Source organism: Mesoplodon mirus, assembly GCF_964341445.2.
Source record: "Mesoplodon mirus genome assembly, chromosome: 12".
Classification (NCBI taxonomy): domain Eukaryota; kingdom Metazoa; phylum Chordata; class Mammalia; order Artiodactyla; family Ziphiidae; genus Mesoplodon; species Mesoplodon mirus.
In genome coordinates this window covers 5919648-5938413 of record NC_138988.1, presented here as the reverse complement: position 1 = coordinate 5938413, position 18766 = coordinate 5919648, and the positions used below count along the sequence as shown (strand labels likewise).

Genomic DNA, 18766 nt, shown 5'->3' with positions numbered 1-18766 from the left:
CACACCCATGATTCCACCACTCAGACGCTATTGTTCTGATTTGCTTTTTACTCCTAGCCCCAAGCATGTATGTCAATGGAGTCAGACTGAGCATAGAGTTTTATTTTCTCTTTTCAGAGATTTCTGATCATTTTCTCACATCATTAAAACTTGCTTGAAAACATGTTTAACGCCTGCCTAAGTACTCCCTCTGGTGCATGGCCACGTTCTCCCGCCCAGTCCCCCCCACCATGGTGTGGGGAGGCCACCAGTTTCTCTTTTCTGGCCCAGGGGGCAACTTGAGCCCCCTGCCCCCCATGGGCTATACCTTCTCCCCCCGCCACCCGTGTCCCTCTGCCCTAGCTTTGAGGCCCAAGGAGCCCCAGAAGGTGGAAACAAGCCTGGGCGGACCGTCACCGGGTGGTGTCACCTGAGGTCTGCATCTCCAGTCTGGTCGTTGCTCGCAGCAGCCTCTTTTCCTCTGCTTCCCTCCTGTGCCTCCTTTAAGATGATGGCCCCCTGGCACCCCCTCCAGGGCATCCTATCCCTGTATCCCACGTCAGCTGAGTTCTTGGTGCCTGGGGCAGTGAAGTGAGGACCAGCCAGGCGCCACCCCGCATTCCTGAGTGCCGGCCTGGCGTGTTGGCCTTTTTCTCTGGATCTAGGTTCTGAGGCATGAGGCTATCTTCTTCAGATCATCTCTTCTTGTCGCTCGGAGCCCAGAGCATCTCTGTGGGTGGGAGGAGCAGGGAGGATGGGGGCAGAGGCCCTGAAGGAGACGTGCAGGCCGCCTGTGTGCCCGGGGGCTGCAGCCACACGGCGGGTGGGGGGACAGACCCCGCTCCTGCCACTGCTGCAGCCCCCAGAAAGCATTGCCTTTTGCCTTTCCTCCCTCCCCGTCGGCTGCCCAGGGTACTTGCTGTAAATCATTATTTGCATCCTATCAGCTCCCCTGGCCACCACAGTTTCTTTCTAGTGAAACCTTAACCTTGTTCCTGGAACCGTGAGGCAGTGCACGCAGGGCCCCTGATTTAGTGCCGGTGGGGGGCCGCCGGGGGGAATGGGAAAGGCTGGTGAGAAGTTCTCCACCAGAAGCCTCTAGAGCTCCATGCTGCCACACAAGTTCTAGCTATGTCTCCATCCCCCTCCCCTCCACTAGCCTTCCACTGCCTGGTCTCTGGAAGGCTGAGTTTGGGGCTGGGGTTTTCCAAGAAGAGGGGTTGGGCCTTAATTAATCTCCCAGATCTGGCGTCCAGCAGAGGCCAGGCTAGAGGAGGTCGAGAGTGTTTGGGACACAAGGATGGAGTGGCAGGTGAGGGTCTTTCAAAAGGGAGGCACCAAAGTGGTGGTGCATCAGAGGGGCCTGCAGACCCCTGAGGATGGCACATGGGGGGATTGCTTCATCTCCACTGAAGGAGGGTGAAAGGCAGGTGGATGGAGTGTGAGCAGGGGGCCGTGACAGCCAGTGACAGCAAGGGCCCCTGGAAGTCCCCTGCCGGGCGTGGGTGCTGTCCCCTGGGAGCCCGCATCATCTGCCCTGGCTTCCTTGCACAGATGCTGTACCCTCTCTCTTCCCTCTTGTCTGTCGCTGACAGCTGTCATCTGTTCACACCAGCAGCCTAGGCAGTTCCCTTCAGTCACCCTTGTCTGAGGGGCAGAATCATCTTGAAGCTTTCAGATCACATGGTGCCTCCAGGGACGCTGGGGCATGTGCTCTGTGCTCTTGGGTTCTGGACTTATGTTGAAAGGGCAGGGTTATTCCCGTGGTATGACCGGAGCTCCAGGTGGAAATGTGGGAGTGGGCTCAGAACCTGGGCCCTTACCCAGGGGCCCTTCCTGCTACCCTCCCCACACGTGACACGAGCAGCCCCGGGGCAGACAGGTTAGCCCGAGAGGCGCCATTGGACAGCCCCACGGCTGCTGCACACACAGCATAGTCACCAGCCAGCACCAGTCCCGCCCCCAGGCCTCTGGGAGTCCAGAAGCAAGAACTTCCCACCACTCTGCACTCCCGGAGCCTGGTGTGTGGCTTGATGTGGGGCGGGGCCCAGGGAGGAGAACAGGGCGTCAGTGGTCTGGAGTCAAGGCCTCCCTGGAAAGTTGGCTCTACTGCTTGCCTACCTGGCAGGAGATGCCCACAGCCCTGCCCCATCGTCCTGTGGGCGTGGAGGCCAAAGGCTTGACCTGCCAGGATCCCCAGCAAGCAGGTGGACTGAGGGACCCCTTCTTTACTGCTTGATTCTTGGGTATTATGTTCGCATCCAGAATTCCCCTTTCTTTTTTCCACTGTGGAATCGCACCCAGGGCAGATGGTTCTGAATCACTGTTCATTCAAAAGCCACGTATCGGGCCAGGCTCTGCACCAGGGCTGGGGGCCCACCCTCGGGCAGCTCGCTGTCCTCTGGGGAGTCAGGCAGATGCACAAACTAAAACACGGTGACGAATGACGGGAGGGGAGGAGTCGGCAGGAACCGAACAGGCTGTTCGTCTGAGACGCCCGGAGCAGGAGCCAGCCCTGCAGTGCAGAATCGAGGCCGGGGGGTCTCCCTTGCCCAGAGCAAGGGAAGAGCTCGAGAGCCGGGGGCAGCTAGAATCTGGTGAGCTTGGAGGGAGGGTCGTGGGAGGTGAGCTCGGAGAGGTGTGGAGCCCAGTGGCCCAGAAACGAGCATGGATTGCACTCTTCCTGTGTAGACAGCACCAGCAGGTCTGTGGAGACCCGAAAGAACCCCCAGGGGCCAGTGATGCCTGTGGACAGGAGGCCCTGTTCTCTGGTGGGCACCTAGGGTGGAAGTGACCCTGGAAGCAGCCCTGCCTTCCTCCTTGGGATCCCAGCCCCATGTCTCCACCCAGGGGGACAAAGTGGACGCCTGTGGGGATGCCCGGGGTCAGGGAGGGGTATTGCCTGGAGGCTGCTCCTCCCACCAGGCCACCTCCTCCCCTACCTTCCTTGTCCGTGACTCTGACCTAGAATGTTGGGGACCAAGCACAGGCCCACAGTCCACTGGCTGGGGGAGCCCGGCAAGCCCCGCTGTCTCCCTGGGCCTCGGCCATGACTGAGTCCTCTGGCCCGGCCCTCCTGTGGGCTTGTGTCTCTCTGGCCGAACCTGTTTGGAGCCTTTCTGTGAGTGCCTCCTGTCCCCTTCCTCCTCTGGTCCCAGTGGTCCCCTGGAAGTGCTCAGTCAGGGCTCACTGACCACCAGACCCCGGCCCGCCGCTGTTTCCCATAAGTTTAAGGAAAGTACTGACCACCTGGACAGGCAGGAAATGAAGGAACCCCCTCCCCTCCTCTCGCCTAATGCCGCACTACCCAGTAAATGTTTCTCAGTGTGTGAACATATGTGAGTGAATGAATGAATGGCTGTAGTGTTACCCGCTTGGAAACATGATGGGACCTTCATTCTTCCTCCCAAGTGGACGGAGCCCTGGCTGGGTAGTCTGCCGGGGAAGCCCAATCCAGCGTCCTCACCTGGTCCCCAGCATAAGCCACCCCCAGACCCCTCTGTTCTCGGTCCTTCCCAGTAGAACAAATCGTACCTGTGAGGATCCCACTGAGGAGGTATGGGGAGCAGGGCTGCTCAGAGGCCCAGAGAGATGGGGATATTTTAATTTTTATCTTCAAAATAAAGAAATGCTAAAACTAGGTTTCAAAAATGGTGGTAGATTTTAAATGTTTACATTTAACAAATGAACACTTTTAACACATACAAACAAATATAACCGTGCCATTTACGGGATAATTAGTGTCTATAAAAGAAAAACCTTAGTCCATGGCAGGTTCCAGGCACAGCGTGGTCCAGAAATGAGACACAGGTTCGAAATTGAAAGACAAATGGCTCCTCTGAGATGCGTCTGTCTCGTTGGGAGAGTGGAAAGTGAAACCTTGAGGCCCTCTGGGGGGGTGTGGTCCAGCGCTCATGCCCCCTGACCCCGTGTGACGGGCCCCAGCGGTTGGAAGGCTCCCTATCCCCACATGCACAGTGGTGGTCCCAGCCCCGCCAGCTACACACCTACACTGGCCTGAGGGCTGCAGGGCGGGGGCTGGGGGAGAGCATGAGGGGCCCGGGGCAGAGACTGCCCAGGCCCCCCAGCCAGCACAGGCTACCGCGCCAGTCCTCTCCTCGGGGGGGCCCAAAGTCCGAGCCAAAGGACAGGAGCTTAGGCTCCGCTTTCTGAACAGTGTTGGAGGACAGAGGTTAGGGACCCTGGGAGCCGGTGCCAGCTGCCCTGGCCTTCACTGCCCTGGGTTAGCTGTGGGTACTGTGTGTTGGCCGTGGGGCCACTCACTGGGTGCCAGGCTAACAGAATGTCAGCTTCTGCCCTTTACTGTTTTTTGGAAGGAATTATGCTCAACAGTAAGGAAATGGTGAGACAGTGGAAGAAGCCTCTGCTCTACGCCTGACTAGCTTGGCCTCCTTGACAGGTTACATAACTTCCTCTGCACTTGAGTTGCCTACTTGGCAGAAGGGGACAGTCACCCCAGCGTCCTCAGGCTCTTGAGAAGACGGAGCGTAGGCAGGTGTTTGGCCAAATATTCCACTGTAGGGAGAGACCACATTTTCCATTCCTTGCTTGGTGGGCAATTGGGTTGTTTCCACTTTTTCACTGTTACGAATAGTGCTAAGAACATTCGTGTACAAGTTTTTATGTGGACATGCGTTTTCAGTTCTCTTGGGTGTACACCCAGGAGTGGAATTTCTGGGCCATTTGGCAACTCTGTGTTTAACTGTTTGATGAACTGCCAGACTGCTTTCCAAAGTGGCTGCACCACTTTACACTTCCAGTAGCAACGTATGAGGGTCCCAGTTTCTCCAAATCTTCACCAACGCTTGTTACTCTGACTTTCTGATTAAAGCCATCCTAATGAGTGCAAAGTGTTATCTCCTTGTGGTTTTGATTTGCATTCTCCTGATGCCTGATGATGATCAAGTGTCTTTTATGTGCTTCTCGACTGGTTATCTGTCTTTTTTGAGAAATGTCTATTCAGCTCCTTTGCCCATTTTAAAAAACTGGGTTGTCTTTTTATTATTGAGTTGCCAATGGTCTAGATACAGGTTCCTTATCAGATATGTTTCTCTCACTCTGCGTTGTCTTTCCCCTTTCTTTATAGTGTCCTTTGATGCACAGAAGTTTTTTATTTTGATTAAGCCCAATTTATCTATTTTGGTTTTGTTGCTGTGCTTTTGGTTATTTTTTTTAGTTTTTCAAATACACAAAACAGTCACTTGATTCTGAAGTGAAAAGGTATGCTCAGAGTAGCCTCACGCCCATTCCACCCACCCCATAGGTAGCCATTTACTTTAAATTCTGGCTTATCATTCCTGTTTATTTTTGCAAATTTTATGAAGAGTCAGCTTGTTGGGTCAAGAGTTGACACCTAAACAGTTCTGTTGGATATTGCCACATTTTCATCTGTGGGTCATACCACTTCTGTCCTAGCGGTGTTACAGGAGAGTGCTGTTTTCCCAAGCACTTGTATTCTGTTTCCCACAGCACTTGTATTGGGGTTTTGCCAAGCTGAGAGGTGAAAAATGTTCTGCGTAGCTTTTTTTAAAATGTCAACTTTATTAAAGTACAATTTACATATAATAAAACACACGCATGTAAAGTGTATAGTTTGGTGAGTGTGGCACGTGATCTACTTTCTGTCACCATAGGTTAGTCTTTCCCTTTCCAGAATTTCATATAAATGGATTTATGTCAGACTCCCGTGACTCGGCATAGAGATTCTGAGATGTATACACATTGCTGTGTGCCTTGGTGGCTGGTTCCTTTGATGGGGAGCAGTGTCCACTGGATGGATGTCACTGTTTGCCTGTTGATGGACATTCGGATTGAGCCTAGTCCGTGCCTATTAGGACTAAAGCTGCCATGAGCATTCTTGCAGTCTTTTTGCAGACCCGTGTTTGCATTCCTTGGGGTAAAGGGGAGTGGAGTCGCTGGGGCGCATGTGACGTGTATGTGGACTCTTAAGTCGCCAGGCTTTCTTCTCAGGGGCTGTGCCGTTTTCATTCCCACTAGCAGCAGCCGGTGAGTTCCTGCTGCTCCACATTCTCGCAGACCTTTGGTGTTGCCAGCCACAGTTTTTCGTTTTGGCCATTCTAGAAGGTCAGGTATGCTGTCTCTTGGTGGTTTTTTTTAAATTTAAAATTTTTACTGCAGTATAGTTGATTTACACTGTTGTGTTAGTTTCAGGTATACAGCAAAGTGAATCAGCTATACATATGTCCAATCTTTTTTAGATTCTTTTCCCATATAGGTCATTACAGAGTATTGAGTAGAGTTCCCTGTGCTCTACAGTAGGTCCTTATTAGTTATCTATTTTATATACAGTAGTGTGGATATATCAATCCCAGTCTCCCAATTTATCCCTCCCCCTCATCCTCTGGTAACCGTAAGTTTGTTTTCTACATCCGTGTCTCTACATCTGTTTTGTAAGTAAGTTCATTTGTACCCTTATTTTTAGATTCCACATATAAGTGATATATTTATTTTTCTCTGATGGATTTCACTCAGTATGACAATCTCTAGGTCCATCCATGTTGCTGCAGATGGCATTATTTCGTTCTTTTTTATGGCTGAGTAATATTCCATTGTATATATGTACCACATCTTTATCCACTCCTCTGTTGATGGACATGTTGGCTGCTTCCATGTCTTGGCTCCTGTAAACAGTGCTGCAGTGAACACTGGGGTGCATGTATCCTTTTGAATTATGCTTTTCTATGCATATATGCCCAGGAGTGAGATTGCTGGATCATATGGTACTTCTATATTTAGTTTTTTAAGGAATCTCTGTACTCTTCTCCATAGTGGTGCTACCAATTTACATTCCTACCAACAGTGTAGGAGGATTCCCTTTTCTCCACGCCCTCTCCAGCATTTATTGTTTGTGGATTTTTAAAAAATTATTTATGTATTTATTTTATTTATGGCTGAGTTGGGTCTTCGTTGCTGCGTGAGGGCTTTCCCTAGTTGCGGCGAGTGGGGTCTACTATTCCTTGCAGTGCACGGGTTTCTGATTGTGGTGGCTTCTCTTGTTGCGGAGCACGGGCTCTAAGCTTGTGGGCTTCAGTAGTTGTGGCTTGCAGGCTCTACAGCACAGGTTCTAGAGCGCAGGCTCAGTAGTTGTGGCGCATGGGCTTAGTTGCTCCACGGCATGTGTGATCTTCCCGGGCCAGGGCTTGAACCCTTGTCCCCTGCATTGGCAGGCAGATTCTTAACCACCGCGCCACCAGGGAAGCCCTGCTTGTAGAGTTTTTGATGATGGCCATTCTGACCAGCGTGAGGTGGTATGTCATTGTAGTTTTGATTTGTGTTTCTATAATAATTGGTGATACTGAGCATCTTTTCATGTGCTCTTTGGCCATCTCTGTGGTTTGGATTTGCATTTCCCTGAAGACTAAGGATGCTGAGCATCTTTTCAGGTTCTTATTAGCATTGTATTTCCTCTTCTGTGAAATATCTGTTCAAACCTTTTGCTCACTTTAAAAAAATCAGGTTATTTGTCTCTTTATCACTGAGCTGGAAGAGTTCTTTGTATATTCTGGATATGAGTCCTCTTTATGTACAGTGTGGATATTTTCTCCTCCTCTGTCAGTGGTGTCTTTCAGAGATGAGGAATTTTGAATTTTGTGTCCTAAGAAATTTTAGCATTTCTTTTAAGTAAAGTTGAACACCTTTTCTTATGTATAAAAGCTATTTGCTTATCCTTTTCTGTAAACTGCCCATGTCTTTGGCCTGTTTTTTTTTTTTAATCAGTTTATTGATCTTTTTCTGCTTGATTTTAAGAGCTATTTACATCTTAGGGGGATGAGCCCTTCATGGTGTGTTGTGATGTTTCCACCCAGTGTGTCATTTGTCTTTTCAACGTTGCTTACAGTGTTTTTTTCCATGCAAAATTTCTCACGTGTGTCTTTACATCATCCACTGTATCTGTTTTTATTGTTTATAGATTTTGGATCATCGGCTCCCCACTCCCAAGTTAAAAAGAAATTCACCCATGTTTGCGTCCAGTATTTGAATGGTTTCATTTTTTTACACTTACATCTCTGCTCCATTTGGCCTTGATTCTGATATACAGTGAGGCATGGAATCAATTTTATCTTTTTGCAAATGACTCTCCAGTTGTCCCTATGTCGTTTATTTAAAAGCTCATATTTTTCTAATGATTTGAGATCGCATTCCTCAGACCTTTATTATTAAAATACTAAACTTCCATGTGTATTTGGACATTCTATTCTGTTCTGTTTCTCGACTCATTTGGTTCCACTGGCCCATCTGTCTGTGTTCCTGCTGACACAACCCTCTAAATTACAGGCTTTATGACATGTTTAAACACAGAGTAGGGGAACTGCCTCACTGCTCTTTTCATACTCAAAGGTTTTTCTTAGATAGTCTTGCTTATTTCCTTTTCCACATAAACTTTAAAACCAGCTTGTCTAGCTCTAGGAAAGATACTTGATTTTTTAAAAACTGAGATTGTGTTAAATTTATATGTTTACTTGCGAAAGTTGACATCTTTATTGATGTTGAATTGTCCCGTGCAAAAAACACAGGGTGTATCCCCATTTATCCCAGTTTACTTTTCATACAATGTTTGTGAGGACTGTTACAGGACTGTTTAGAAGGATTTTCTCCCTAAAGATGTTGTACATTTCATGTTAGGTTTACTACATCTTTTTCAGTGCTCTTACAGTGGGTTCTTCTCTTTCATTATGTTTTCTAACTGAATGTTGTTTGTATACAGGAAGGCTGTAATTTTGTGTCATTAATTTCATATCTTGCTATCTTACTGAATACTCATTATTATCTGTATTCATCTTAGCATTTATTATCTTGGGTTTTCTAGGTATACTTGCATATCATCTGCAGAAAAGATCATTTATCTCTTCCTTAGGGTACGGACATTTTTAAAGCTTTGGGTTACATATTGCCAAATCTCTTCTTTTAAAAAATACGGTACCAATTTATACTCCTCCTGGAAGTGTTTCCCCATACCCTTGCCAGCACTGAGTGTTAACATTTTTTAAATCTTTGCCAGTTTATTACAACCTTTATTCATTAAGAGGACGTGGCCCCGTCTTCCCCAGGTGGTGGGCAGAAGGCTGAGGACCTAGCAGGGAACAGACTAACCTCGAGTCCACAGTCTAAGAGGAGCTGAGGCTTAAGTTTCTCCCCTGCCCCCAACTTTATTGAGGAATGGCTAACAAATTACAACTGTATGTATTTAGGTTGTACATGTGATTTTTTAAAGGTATACAGTGTGATCATGTAATATGCGTATACTTTTGAAATGAGGACCACAATCAAGTTAATTAACACATCCTTCACCTCACAACCCTTTTTGTATTTGGGGTAAGAACACTTAAGATCTACCCTCTTAGCAAGTTTAAAAAGTATACAGTACTATAAACTATAGCCAGTAGGCTGTACACTAGATCCTCAGGATTTATGCTTCTTATAACTGAAAGCTTGTACCCTGTGACCATCTCTCCCCATCCCCTCCAGGGCCTGGCAACCATCCATCTACTCTCTGGTTCTATGAGTTTGGCTTTTTTAGATTCTACACGTTAAGTGATATCATACAGTATTTGTTGAGGCTGAAGTGTCTGGAGGTTTACAATTAAGACTGCTGCTGCCCTTCTGAGCCCAGCCAATGGCAAAAGGACTGGCTGCCCTAGCAGAGAAACCCCATCTCCGGCCCAGAGAACGCATTCTGGAAAATCCCTGGGCAGTTCTGTAAAATCCATTGCCTCCCCCCAACCCCCCTTTTGCAGAGTCTTGTCATAATCAGCCCTTCGGGTGCCTTACTTGATCCTCTAAACAGCCTGGGCAGTGCCAGGAACAAGAGGAAGAGCCAGGCTCCCTCCCCGCTGCCCATGCTCAAGCCAGCTCTCTCCCCGCCCTGCCCTGTGCAGAGGTAGGGCCGGGTGCTGAGGATTCTTCCCCAGAGCTGAGAGCCAATAAGATGGATGACAGAATGGACTGAGGCTCCTGCTTTCCCATTAAAGCCCTTCCCAGGGCCTGGCCCCCCAGGGTCCTGTGAAGAGCCCTGGCTACCCACTTGCAGGAGGGCGTTGCTCACTGACACGGACTCTGCCCGGCCCTGGCTGGCGGCCCCTGTCCCCGGAGGCTGGGCGGGAGGACGGAGAGGGCCATGGCCCGCCGGGCTCACCCTCCTCGTCTTGGCCTGGCCCCTTCCTCCAAGCAGCCTGCCCCAGCCCTGAAGCCCCGGCAGCCTTTTTCCTCACATAACCCTTTCCCTCTCACCTGTTCCCAGCTCTGTACCTTGCTTGCTGTGTGATCCTGGGCTAGTTGACCCCCCTTCTCTGAGCCTGTTTGCACCTACACCTCCGCACAGGCTGTTGTGAGGAGTGGAGGGAGCATGTGCACCAGGTGGGCAGAGCCCGTGGCACAGGGACGGGCTCCATACGTGTGTGTTTATTGAATGAGAGAGTGAAAGAATAAATGAATCGTGTCCACGAGCCCTCTGGTGGCCCCTTCCCCCACTCAGATGGTTAGAACTGGAGGAGCGTCAGATGCAGCCTTCGTCGGAAAGGCAACCGCTCCTCCACCACCAGCCGCCATCCCACCCGAGGGGGCAGGCCCAGGGGTCTGTTTCAAGCCTTGCTGAGGATGATCTGGGTGGGGAGCCTGGCCCAGAGAAGGGCAGGGCCGCCAGGCCACCCTCAGGCTGCTGGCCCCCAGCCCCAGCCTCTCCACACCATCCCCGCTGCTTCGGGCGTCTGGACCTTGGTGGTCTCATCCCAGTGTCCTTGGACAGCAGGGTGCATGTAAAAGTGAGGGTGTGTGTGAGAGGCACACCCACCACCAGCCCTCGGCCTCAGGCGGTTGGTCCTCAGGAGAGAGGAAATTTCCTTCTCTGTATTTATTTTCCACGTCCCCGACACTGAAAGCCAAGCTGGTGTTGCTATTTACCTTGGCCGGGACGCCCCATCTCTCCGGGCCAGCCTCGCGTAAACACGATGTTCCTTTCCTCGGATCTGCCAGCATTGAGGTGGCCTTTTGCAACCAATTCTAGGAATTTTGAAAGTCTGTAGGCGTAAGTTCAGGGCCCAGGCGCCCAGGGTGCGAGGAGCGCCTGGGGGTTCCATGCCGGCCTTGGGCCTTCTCCCGGGGGTTCACGCTGGGGGTGCAGAGACAAAGCCGGGCCTGTGGGGGCCGGTGGGCAGGGCCCCCCCCATTCCTCTCGTTCTTCGGGGCCGGTGGTGGCCAGAGGGCTTACTCTGGAGGGGCAGCAGTGGTCAGCGCCACAGAAATGGGAGTGAGCGGGGGACTGGGCGGGGCAGGGACGCTGCGGCAGTGGGAGGGTCCGCACGGCCCGGTCCAAATCCCAGCTCCCCCAGCTCGGCCACCGGGGGCTCACTCACCAGGGAGGCCTTGGGCAAGTGACCGCAGGGCTCTGAGATGTGGTTTCGTTATACAGGAAACGCGGTGTCAGTCCTCGGTGACCAGGGGGCTGTGAGGCACTGCAGGTGGCACCGCGTTCCTTCTGCTGTCGCCACAGCCGCGCGGCTTTGCGGCGGCGCCGGGGGAACGAACGCTCTGAACGTCTCCCGTTCTCCACGCAGATCTGGGACATGAGCGACGACGAGACCGTCTGACGCGCCCCCACCCTGGCTGCCGGCCCACCGAGAGGCTCTCAGGCTCCGGAGCAGGACGCCGCCCCCAGGACCGGTGATTCTGGTCCCCTCCAGCCTTTGTGGTCCCCTCATCTCCATACCTTAAGGACTGGGGCCCGCCCTCTGCTGCCCGGGAGCTTCTCCGTTTCTTATGATTCATGGTCCCACCAGTTCTCAGCTAAATAATAACCTTGGCTTCGGCCTTGCCAGTGATCTGGGACTTGGTTCCCTCCACGAGCAGTTCTTTCTTCTTGCTGTCACACGTGTTTGGTAGTCAGGGTCCCGGGATTCTCCTGGCCGTGACCCCCATAGGGTGGAATGAGGAGAGGGAGGAGTTGGCCCAGCACAGAGCAAGCAGGGAAGTGAGAAGTCAGCTCCTTGCAGCAGCCATCGCGGGAGCCCGCAGAGGGGCCCCGGGCACGTGTGAGTGCTGGGGTCCTCGTCAGCGCTCGTCAGCTTGGCCTGCAGGCGGGGGAGGCAGGAGAGCTGAGGCACGTGCGGGACAGAAGGGATTGCACTTGTCCCTGTGAACCCAGACCCCCGCTGAGGACGGAGTCTGCTGCCCAGACAGCTCCCCCACCTGCGGGCCTGTCGTCAGCCACGGGCTCAGGGAGGACGCAAGTGTCTGCTGCTTTGGGCTGGTGGCAGGGCCCAGGGACAGATCCTCGAAGCTGCCTGCGTGGGGGCCCTCCTGCCTCTGTACAGGACACCCGAGGCCCAGAGAAGGCTTCAGACCCCACGTGAGAGCCTGCTCTCCTGCCACAAGCAGGGGCGGCTGCGCCTCCCGTCCCGGGCTCCTCCCTGGTGGTGGCCTGGAAGGCCCGACTCCGTGTGGGCTGGAGTCCGTGGTGTGTCTGTCTCAGCCTGTGGCCAGGTGTCCATCAGGGGTGGCGGGAGGGCTCTGCCGTGGGCCCCTCGGGCTGATTTTCCTCCTCCTGCTGGGTGAGCACGTCCGTTGCAGCCTTAGAGCTGGGCATGGAACCCAGGAGAGGGGCCCTTTCCACACTTTTATTTCTGTGGTGTCATCTTTTGTCTTGGGCCTGGAACCAAAGTCGGAATTGAGTCGTACAAGAGTTGGATTTCTGTAAGTTAGTTAGGTTTTAAATGACGTTTCTCCTAGAGAGTTAAAATTACAGCTTTCCAGCCTGTGCAGGGCTTAAATCGGAGGCCACTGTATACAACAGGGCAGGGCTGCTGAGCCTTGCCCCACCCTCTCCGGGCTTCAAGCAAAGGCCCCGCCCAGCCTGGCTCTGTCACTGCAGGACCCAAGGATCACACATACAGTCTGTGGTTTAAGAGCACTTTATTATTGTTCTTAAGGCTACTTTTAAGTACAAAAAAAAGATGGCCTGCCAAACCTTTTTTTTTCTTCTTCTTCCAGGAAAAACAGGCCACAGAGAATGGTATATTACAGATTTACAAACATGGAGAGAATGGTCAGAACGCACTGCAGATGGCGTGGCTCTGTGAAGAACCTCTCTGTGCCCCCCGAGGCCTGGGAGTGTCCCTTCCTGGTGACCGTTTGGTTTCCTGCCCGAGGCCCCTCCCAGGTGCTGCCTATCCCAGATAGGTCAGTGCACCAGGGACCCGCCCCTCAGTGCCACCGTCCCTCGCAAAGCGATGGCCTCGCTGGTGGACGCGGGCGTGCGAGGAGCCCGTTCTGCACAGAGCCGCCGGCAGTGGGGTTGTTTTCCTGGGGCGACGCTCAGTAGCCTGTAGCAATAACAAACTAGTGGCTATTAAGGCAGATGCAGTGTTCTCATAGAATAACTGTGTTCCTGCACTTTTACAGACAAATCTACGACAAAAAAAAGATCAACTTTTTTTTCCAAACAACAAAAAAATATGAATGATTACAATAGGAAAGGGAAAAATTAAATAGCTACATATCATTAACAAATTAATTGTTCTTCAAAAAATACCTACAAATTTCTCTGTACATTCTTTACGCACAGCGTAATGATGGTCTTAAAGTTACCTATATAAAAAAAGTGTTCTCAACGATTTTTCCTACAGAAAATATAGGGGCCTGAATGCAGAAGCCTGGAAGCCCAGTTAAGTGGGAGGGAAACGTGTGCGGGGGCCAAAAGGGGAGGCTTTCCTCCCGCCTTTTCAAATACCTACAGCCACCCTGTGGCCACAAGAGCCCATCCTCCTGCCTGTTCACCCAATGCCAACCAGCGAACCTGTACTTTTCTCATACTGACAACCAGCCTCGAGAGCTCCGGTGAGTCCACGGTGCCTCGCAGGTGAGGTGGTCATGCCCGAGTCACCTGGCCAGGTGACTGCTCAAGCCCTGTGGTGGGCAAGGCTGGAGGGGAGGGAGGGGCAGGGGCATAGAAACGTTTACCAGAAAGAAGAGCAGCTGTCGAACATCCACAGCTGGGTCTGTCATGCTTTCTTCTTCACCTAATTTCTAGTTAGTAGCTATTACTATAGCAAACGATAATAAATGCAGTAATAACTGTATAAAGTCAGAGGAATGTATACTGCCTTGGCCCCAGCGTACGAGGAAGCATACAAAACACCATCTCACAGATTGTCAGGAATCTGCTGTTCAGCCAGGAGTTCAAAGGGAGCAGTTTCTGCATCGAGGGAAGTTGGAAGACACGAGTCCCAGCTCCCCTGGGAGCGAGTTAAGAAGCAGACAGGGATGCAAAAAAAAATAACTGATACTGTCAGCCCACAGCCACAACGCCAGCATCCTACTCTGCAGCTGACCAGCCACTCGCCCGCCCGTGTCCAGGGCCTGCCAGGGACCGACTGGCCCCACGCTGCTTGGGAGTAACGTGAATATCAAACACAAATCTTAGCGTACAACTGTACCAGCAGTAAGTATATCTAGGACTGTAACTGACGAGAAGAAGCTAGTAAGTATTAAGCTTTTTGTTTACTGTCTATACAATTAATAGAAACCAGCTATTTTTATCCATTAAAACATGCATCACGTTTAAAGCACTACAGAATCCTCCAACTTCAGCTCTAGTCTAACAAACTGCAGTGTTTAGAAAAGGTAAAATGCCCGTGATTGGTAGAGTCTGCAGTCCAGTTGCAAGCACCTGAAAATCTAGACAGAGAAAGACCTATAAACCTGCATGAGACTTCCCCTTCCAAAGCAGTTTTGTCTAAATTAATACAACAAAAAAACACACCCATGGTCAGAAATGTCATCCTTAAACCCTCCGTTTTTCAGCAGTTTGCCCTCAGAGTACTATCCTCTCGCACAAAGTTGTCAGGCAGGCAACTTGAGTCCTCCTCCCATAGTGCAAATCAGACACGACAGTTCTGTTCTCTTCAAGTAGACGCACACACACAAGCGCGCACACACACACGTGGGCTGGAAGCTGAGCCGCACACGCCCCAGTCTCGAGAAGCAAATGAAAAAGCACAAAGCGTCTAGGTCACCAGTGGCCTGGCCTGTGACTGAGAAAGCGCCAGCCGTGGAGTCCAGGCCCTGTCGGGCAGCTGACCTGCATTGAGGCTTCTTTGGTAACCAAGGCAGGGACTGGGGGGCGACAGCGGACAGAGGTTCCACGCGCAGGTGCTGCGATCACGTCTGAGGGCCCCGGGTACGGATACCAAGCAAGTACAAAACAGAACAAAAATCCCAACGACGTGGTTTTTGCGAATAAACCATCCCTCCCCCCACCCCACCCCCACGATTTTTTTTTTTCATTTTTCCATTTTTTAAGCACTGACTGTTCGAAGCTCAGGCAAACCATGCAGATGGACGTGGCGTTGGAGGGCGGTGCTCCCTTCAGGAGGCCACAGACGGGGAGTGGCTGTGGCTGACCATGTGGGCAGAGGGGCTGGCGGGCTGGCCCCTGCGAGAGGCCGACTCGGGGCTGCTCGACGCGCCATCCTTGGCCGCCTTGATCTGGAGCCACGTGTCGCCCAGGGCTTTGGCGAAGTGGTCGTCCACGGAGCCCGTAATGGACACGGAGTTGGGCGCCGGCTCGGGCTCCTTGTAGTTCTTGCCCAGGCTCCTGCGGAAATGCTCCTCCACCACGGGGTCGCAGGTGGTGGCGGCTGCGGGGGGGAGGACAGCGGTCAGGGGTGGGACCCGGGGACGCCGGTGGGGGGGCGCACAGGTCACCTCTCTGAGCTTGCCACGGGGCGGCGCGCCGCGGACGCGTTCAGACCCCCCCGTGCAGCAAACGCGGGCCCCGCTAGAGGGGGGACCTGGAGGGCGGGGCCGACGTGCTGCTCCCCCGCCCCCCCACGCCGAGCACAAGGCCGCTGCACCGGGGCTCAAAGAACGGGGTGTCGACCTCCCTCAGGGGCCCTGAGGCCAGCCGCTCCTGGGACCAAGAGGACACGGAAGGAGCCCTCAGTCCCCTGCGGTGGTCTGAGCGGGGCACTTACAGCTCGGGGCCCTCCGGTAGCTGGCCGGGCCGGCCGCGCAGCCGCTGTGCGCGATGGGGCAGTGGGAGAGGTTGCAGTTCCGGGCGCTGGCGGAGGCGCACGTGATCACCGAGGGCCGGTTCTGCGGAAGGAGGGAGCTGGCATCAGTGCGGGCGCGAGCACACAGCAGGCAGCAGCGCTTCGGCCCCCCGCCCCAAGTGGCGACCCCATCCTCATATCCCCGCCCAGCTCCAAGGCCGGGCGGCCACCCCGGCACCCCTCAGCCCCCCCGCTGGGCACCCGTCCCGCCTGGAGAACCAAGAGCCGGCGGCCTCGGTGTTGGAGTGGTGCCTCGGCGCGGGGCCTCACCAGTACCCACGCTCTGCGGGAGCCCCTCCTGGAGCCCTGCCGGCCCAACGGCAGATCCGGTCAAGCCCAGGCGCTGCCGCCTGCTTCACGTTGGAGGCCACACCGCTCAACGACCCGAACCCTCCGCGAACGAGAGTCTTGGGGGGTGCGCTCGGCACCCTCCCAATCTCTCCCTTGTCTGAGCAGTGACCCTCAGTGTGAGGCAGTGGCGGTGTGGATCAGTGAGGGACGTGGGACCGAGGCTCGGCTGCTGGGAGCTGGCCTGTCCCAACTCTCGGATCTGAAATGAGACCATCGCCGAGTCGGGAGACCACAGCTCCTACCGTCACGGTCCTGAGAGCGCCTGGCCCTGCACTTCTCAGAGTGTATCCTCGGACCACGCCCCCCCCCCCCCCGGGCTTCTCTGGGCCATCCCAGGAGCCTTCTAATATACTCCTGGTTTTTCTCAAGCCAAGCCAGCTCAAGTCGGTTTCTGTTACGACCATGCAAGTCATGATGGAGACAGAAACGCAGGAATCTATCCAAGTGCCTGAATTACACACAAAGCACCCTCACCCCATGCGCCTGCCCACACTCGCCCTCCTTCCCCGAAACCACCGCAGAGTCTGCCTGGCAAACTCCACTCGTTCTTTAAAACCTCGTTCAAATATCATCTCTGTGAAGCATGACCCTCCCCCTGCCTGCCCCACGTTCAGCCAGTAAACCAGCCCTTCCAGAGGCACCTGTCTCCCCGACCACACACACTTCAGAGCAGGGACCAGCGAATGTCTGGATCCCCAGACCCGGACAGAAAACATCTGTGAACCAACTGAGCTCCCTTAGGTTCCAGCCAGGAAACTTAACTCCTGAAAACCCGGACGACAAGACAGCTAGCAGGAGCTGGCTGAAGAGTCACCCCAAAGGCAGTGTCAACAAGGGAATCGGGCCTTGTCCACCCCAGGCCTTTCCCGTAAAGAGCTGGATCAGTAGCCACTGTGAAGTCCGCACATCAAACCTTCCTGTGATGGGAAGTGAACAGGAATGATAAGGACACGTCTCTGATGAAGATCTGTACCCACACAGGTGAGCGGGGATGTGCTTGGGTCTAACAAGAAATTCCACACATCCAGGATGGGGGAAGATGCAGCTTAGCAGCAGCACGTGAACAAAGAATCTGGGGCTTTATTAATTCCACACATGAGCAATGGGAAGGAGCCACCAAGAGAGTCGGTGTGACACCCCCCCCCCACGTGTGGATGACAATGGCAGACAGGAGAGAACATGGCTTTGAGGCCGGGTGGACCTGGGTGAACCAGCTCTAGTCAGCAGGCAGGACCTTCAGCCCTCTAAGCTTCCATTTCTTTGAGTATGAAACAGGAAGACTCGTACCTGAGGGGCGTGGAGCATCGCCTGAGATGGGTGTGGGGGCCTGGCCCGTGGTCACGTCCAGGAGTCCCGCCCTGCAGGTGCTGGTCATGCCGCACCTGAAGGACAGCCTGCAGTGTGCAGCCCACCTTTTGAAGGGCCTATTTAAACCCCCGAGCCCGTGATCTCCCCACCAGCCCTCTCGTAGTGACGTGCCCTCCATCCTCGAGATGGGGCTGTGCAGCCATGTTCATAAGTGACCTCGCCCCATGGCCAGGCTGGAGATCTGCCTCAGGCTGCGGCTCAACTACCGAGGCCGACTCAGGGAGCTGGGGGACGGCCACGCCGAGCTGGCCATGTGATCCAGAAGCAGAGAGAGAAAAGGATGCAGAGACAGGCACGGGGCCAGGGGAGGAAGGAGGGTCCTGCCTCCTATCTGCTCGCCCAGGCAAGAGCCGGCCCTTGCTTCCTGAGCCTGGCTGTACCCACGACCCTGGGTCTGGGAGACGCCCCGGGCCCTCCCAGTATAACTCCCTTCCTTCCTGTAGCTCCAGGGCCTCCCAGTGCCGGGGCGCAGCAGCACTGGGGAGTGTTCACTACGTGATGACTCAGCCTGGTTCTCACCAATTCATACATTAAGAGTTTAGTTATTTGACTCCCTGTCTCCTCCAGACTCAAACTGTGAGCGCCCGCAGCCAGCTTGACCAGTTTCTAACACACTCCCTACACAAAGCAAGTGCCCACGCAGTTTTGTTAAAAGAACAAAGGAAACAAACAGGGTTGTGATTTTGGGCTCCAAGGTAGGAAGCGCAACTGCTCATCAGCCTCACTGGGAACCACAGGCACCAGCGCAACCTCGCCCAACGCCCGGGGCCCCTCACAAGCAGGTGTCACAGACAGACTGGGTCAGAACCAGGAGCGGGCAGAGGACACAGCGGCAGCCTGGAGGCTGAGCCCGGCTCCGGCGGCCCCAGCACCTCCTCTGCTCGCTGTCCGCATCCAAGAGTCTTAAGCAAACACTGAGTGAGGACCTATTAGGTCACAGGCCCCAAAGGTCCAGAGAGAAAAGCCATGGGTTCATGCAGTGT

General features: G+C 53.5%; 2 protein-coding genes across 4 annotated transcripts in view; one reads left to right on the top strand and one right to left on the bottom strand.

Moving 5' to 3' along the window:
• Positions 1-12812, top strand: part of ATG7 (autophagy related 7) — a 240430-nt gene extending 227618 nt beyond the window's left edge. Inside the window, exon 19 of the mRNA XM_082638757.1 lies at positions 11571-12812. Within this exon, the coding sequence (XP_082494883.1) occupies positions 11571-11603 (33 nt within the window). The 3' untranslated portion in view covers positions 11604-12812. The remainder of the gene's footprint in view (positions 1-11570) is intronic.
• A 95-nt stretch (positions 12813-12907) lies between these two features.
• VGLL4 (vestigial like family member 4) overlaps positions 12908-18766 on the bottom strand; it is a 155100-nt gene continuing 149241 nt past the window's right edge. For all 3 annotated transcript variants that reach the window (XM_082638760.1, XM_082638761.1, XM_082638759.1), the window contains 2 exons: positions 15987-16107; positions 12908-15650 (listed from right to left, as the gene is read on the bottom strand). In XM_082638760.1, the coding sequence (XP_082494886.1) occupies positions 15379-15650; positions 15987-16107 (393 nt within the window). In that variant the 3' untranslated portion in view covers positions 12908-15378. The remainder of the gene's footprint in view (positions 15651-15986; positions 16108-18766) is intronic.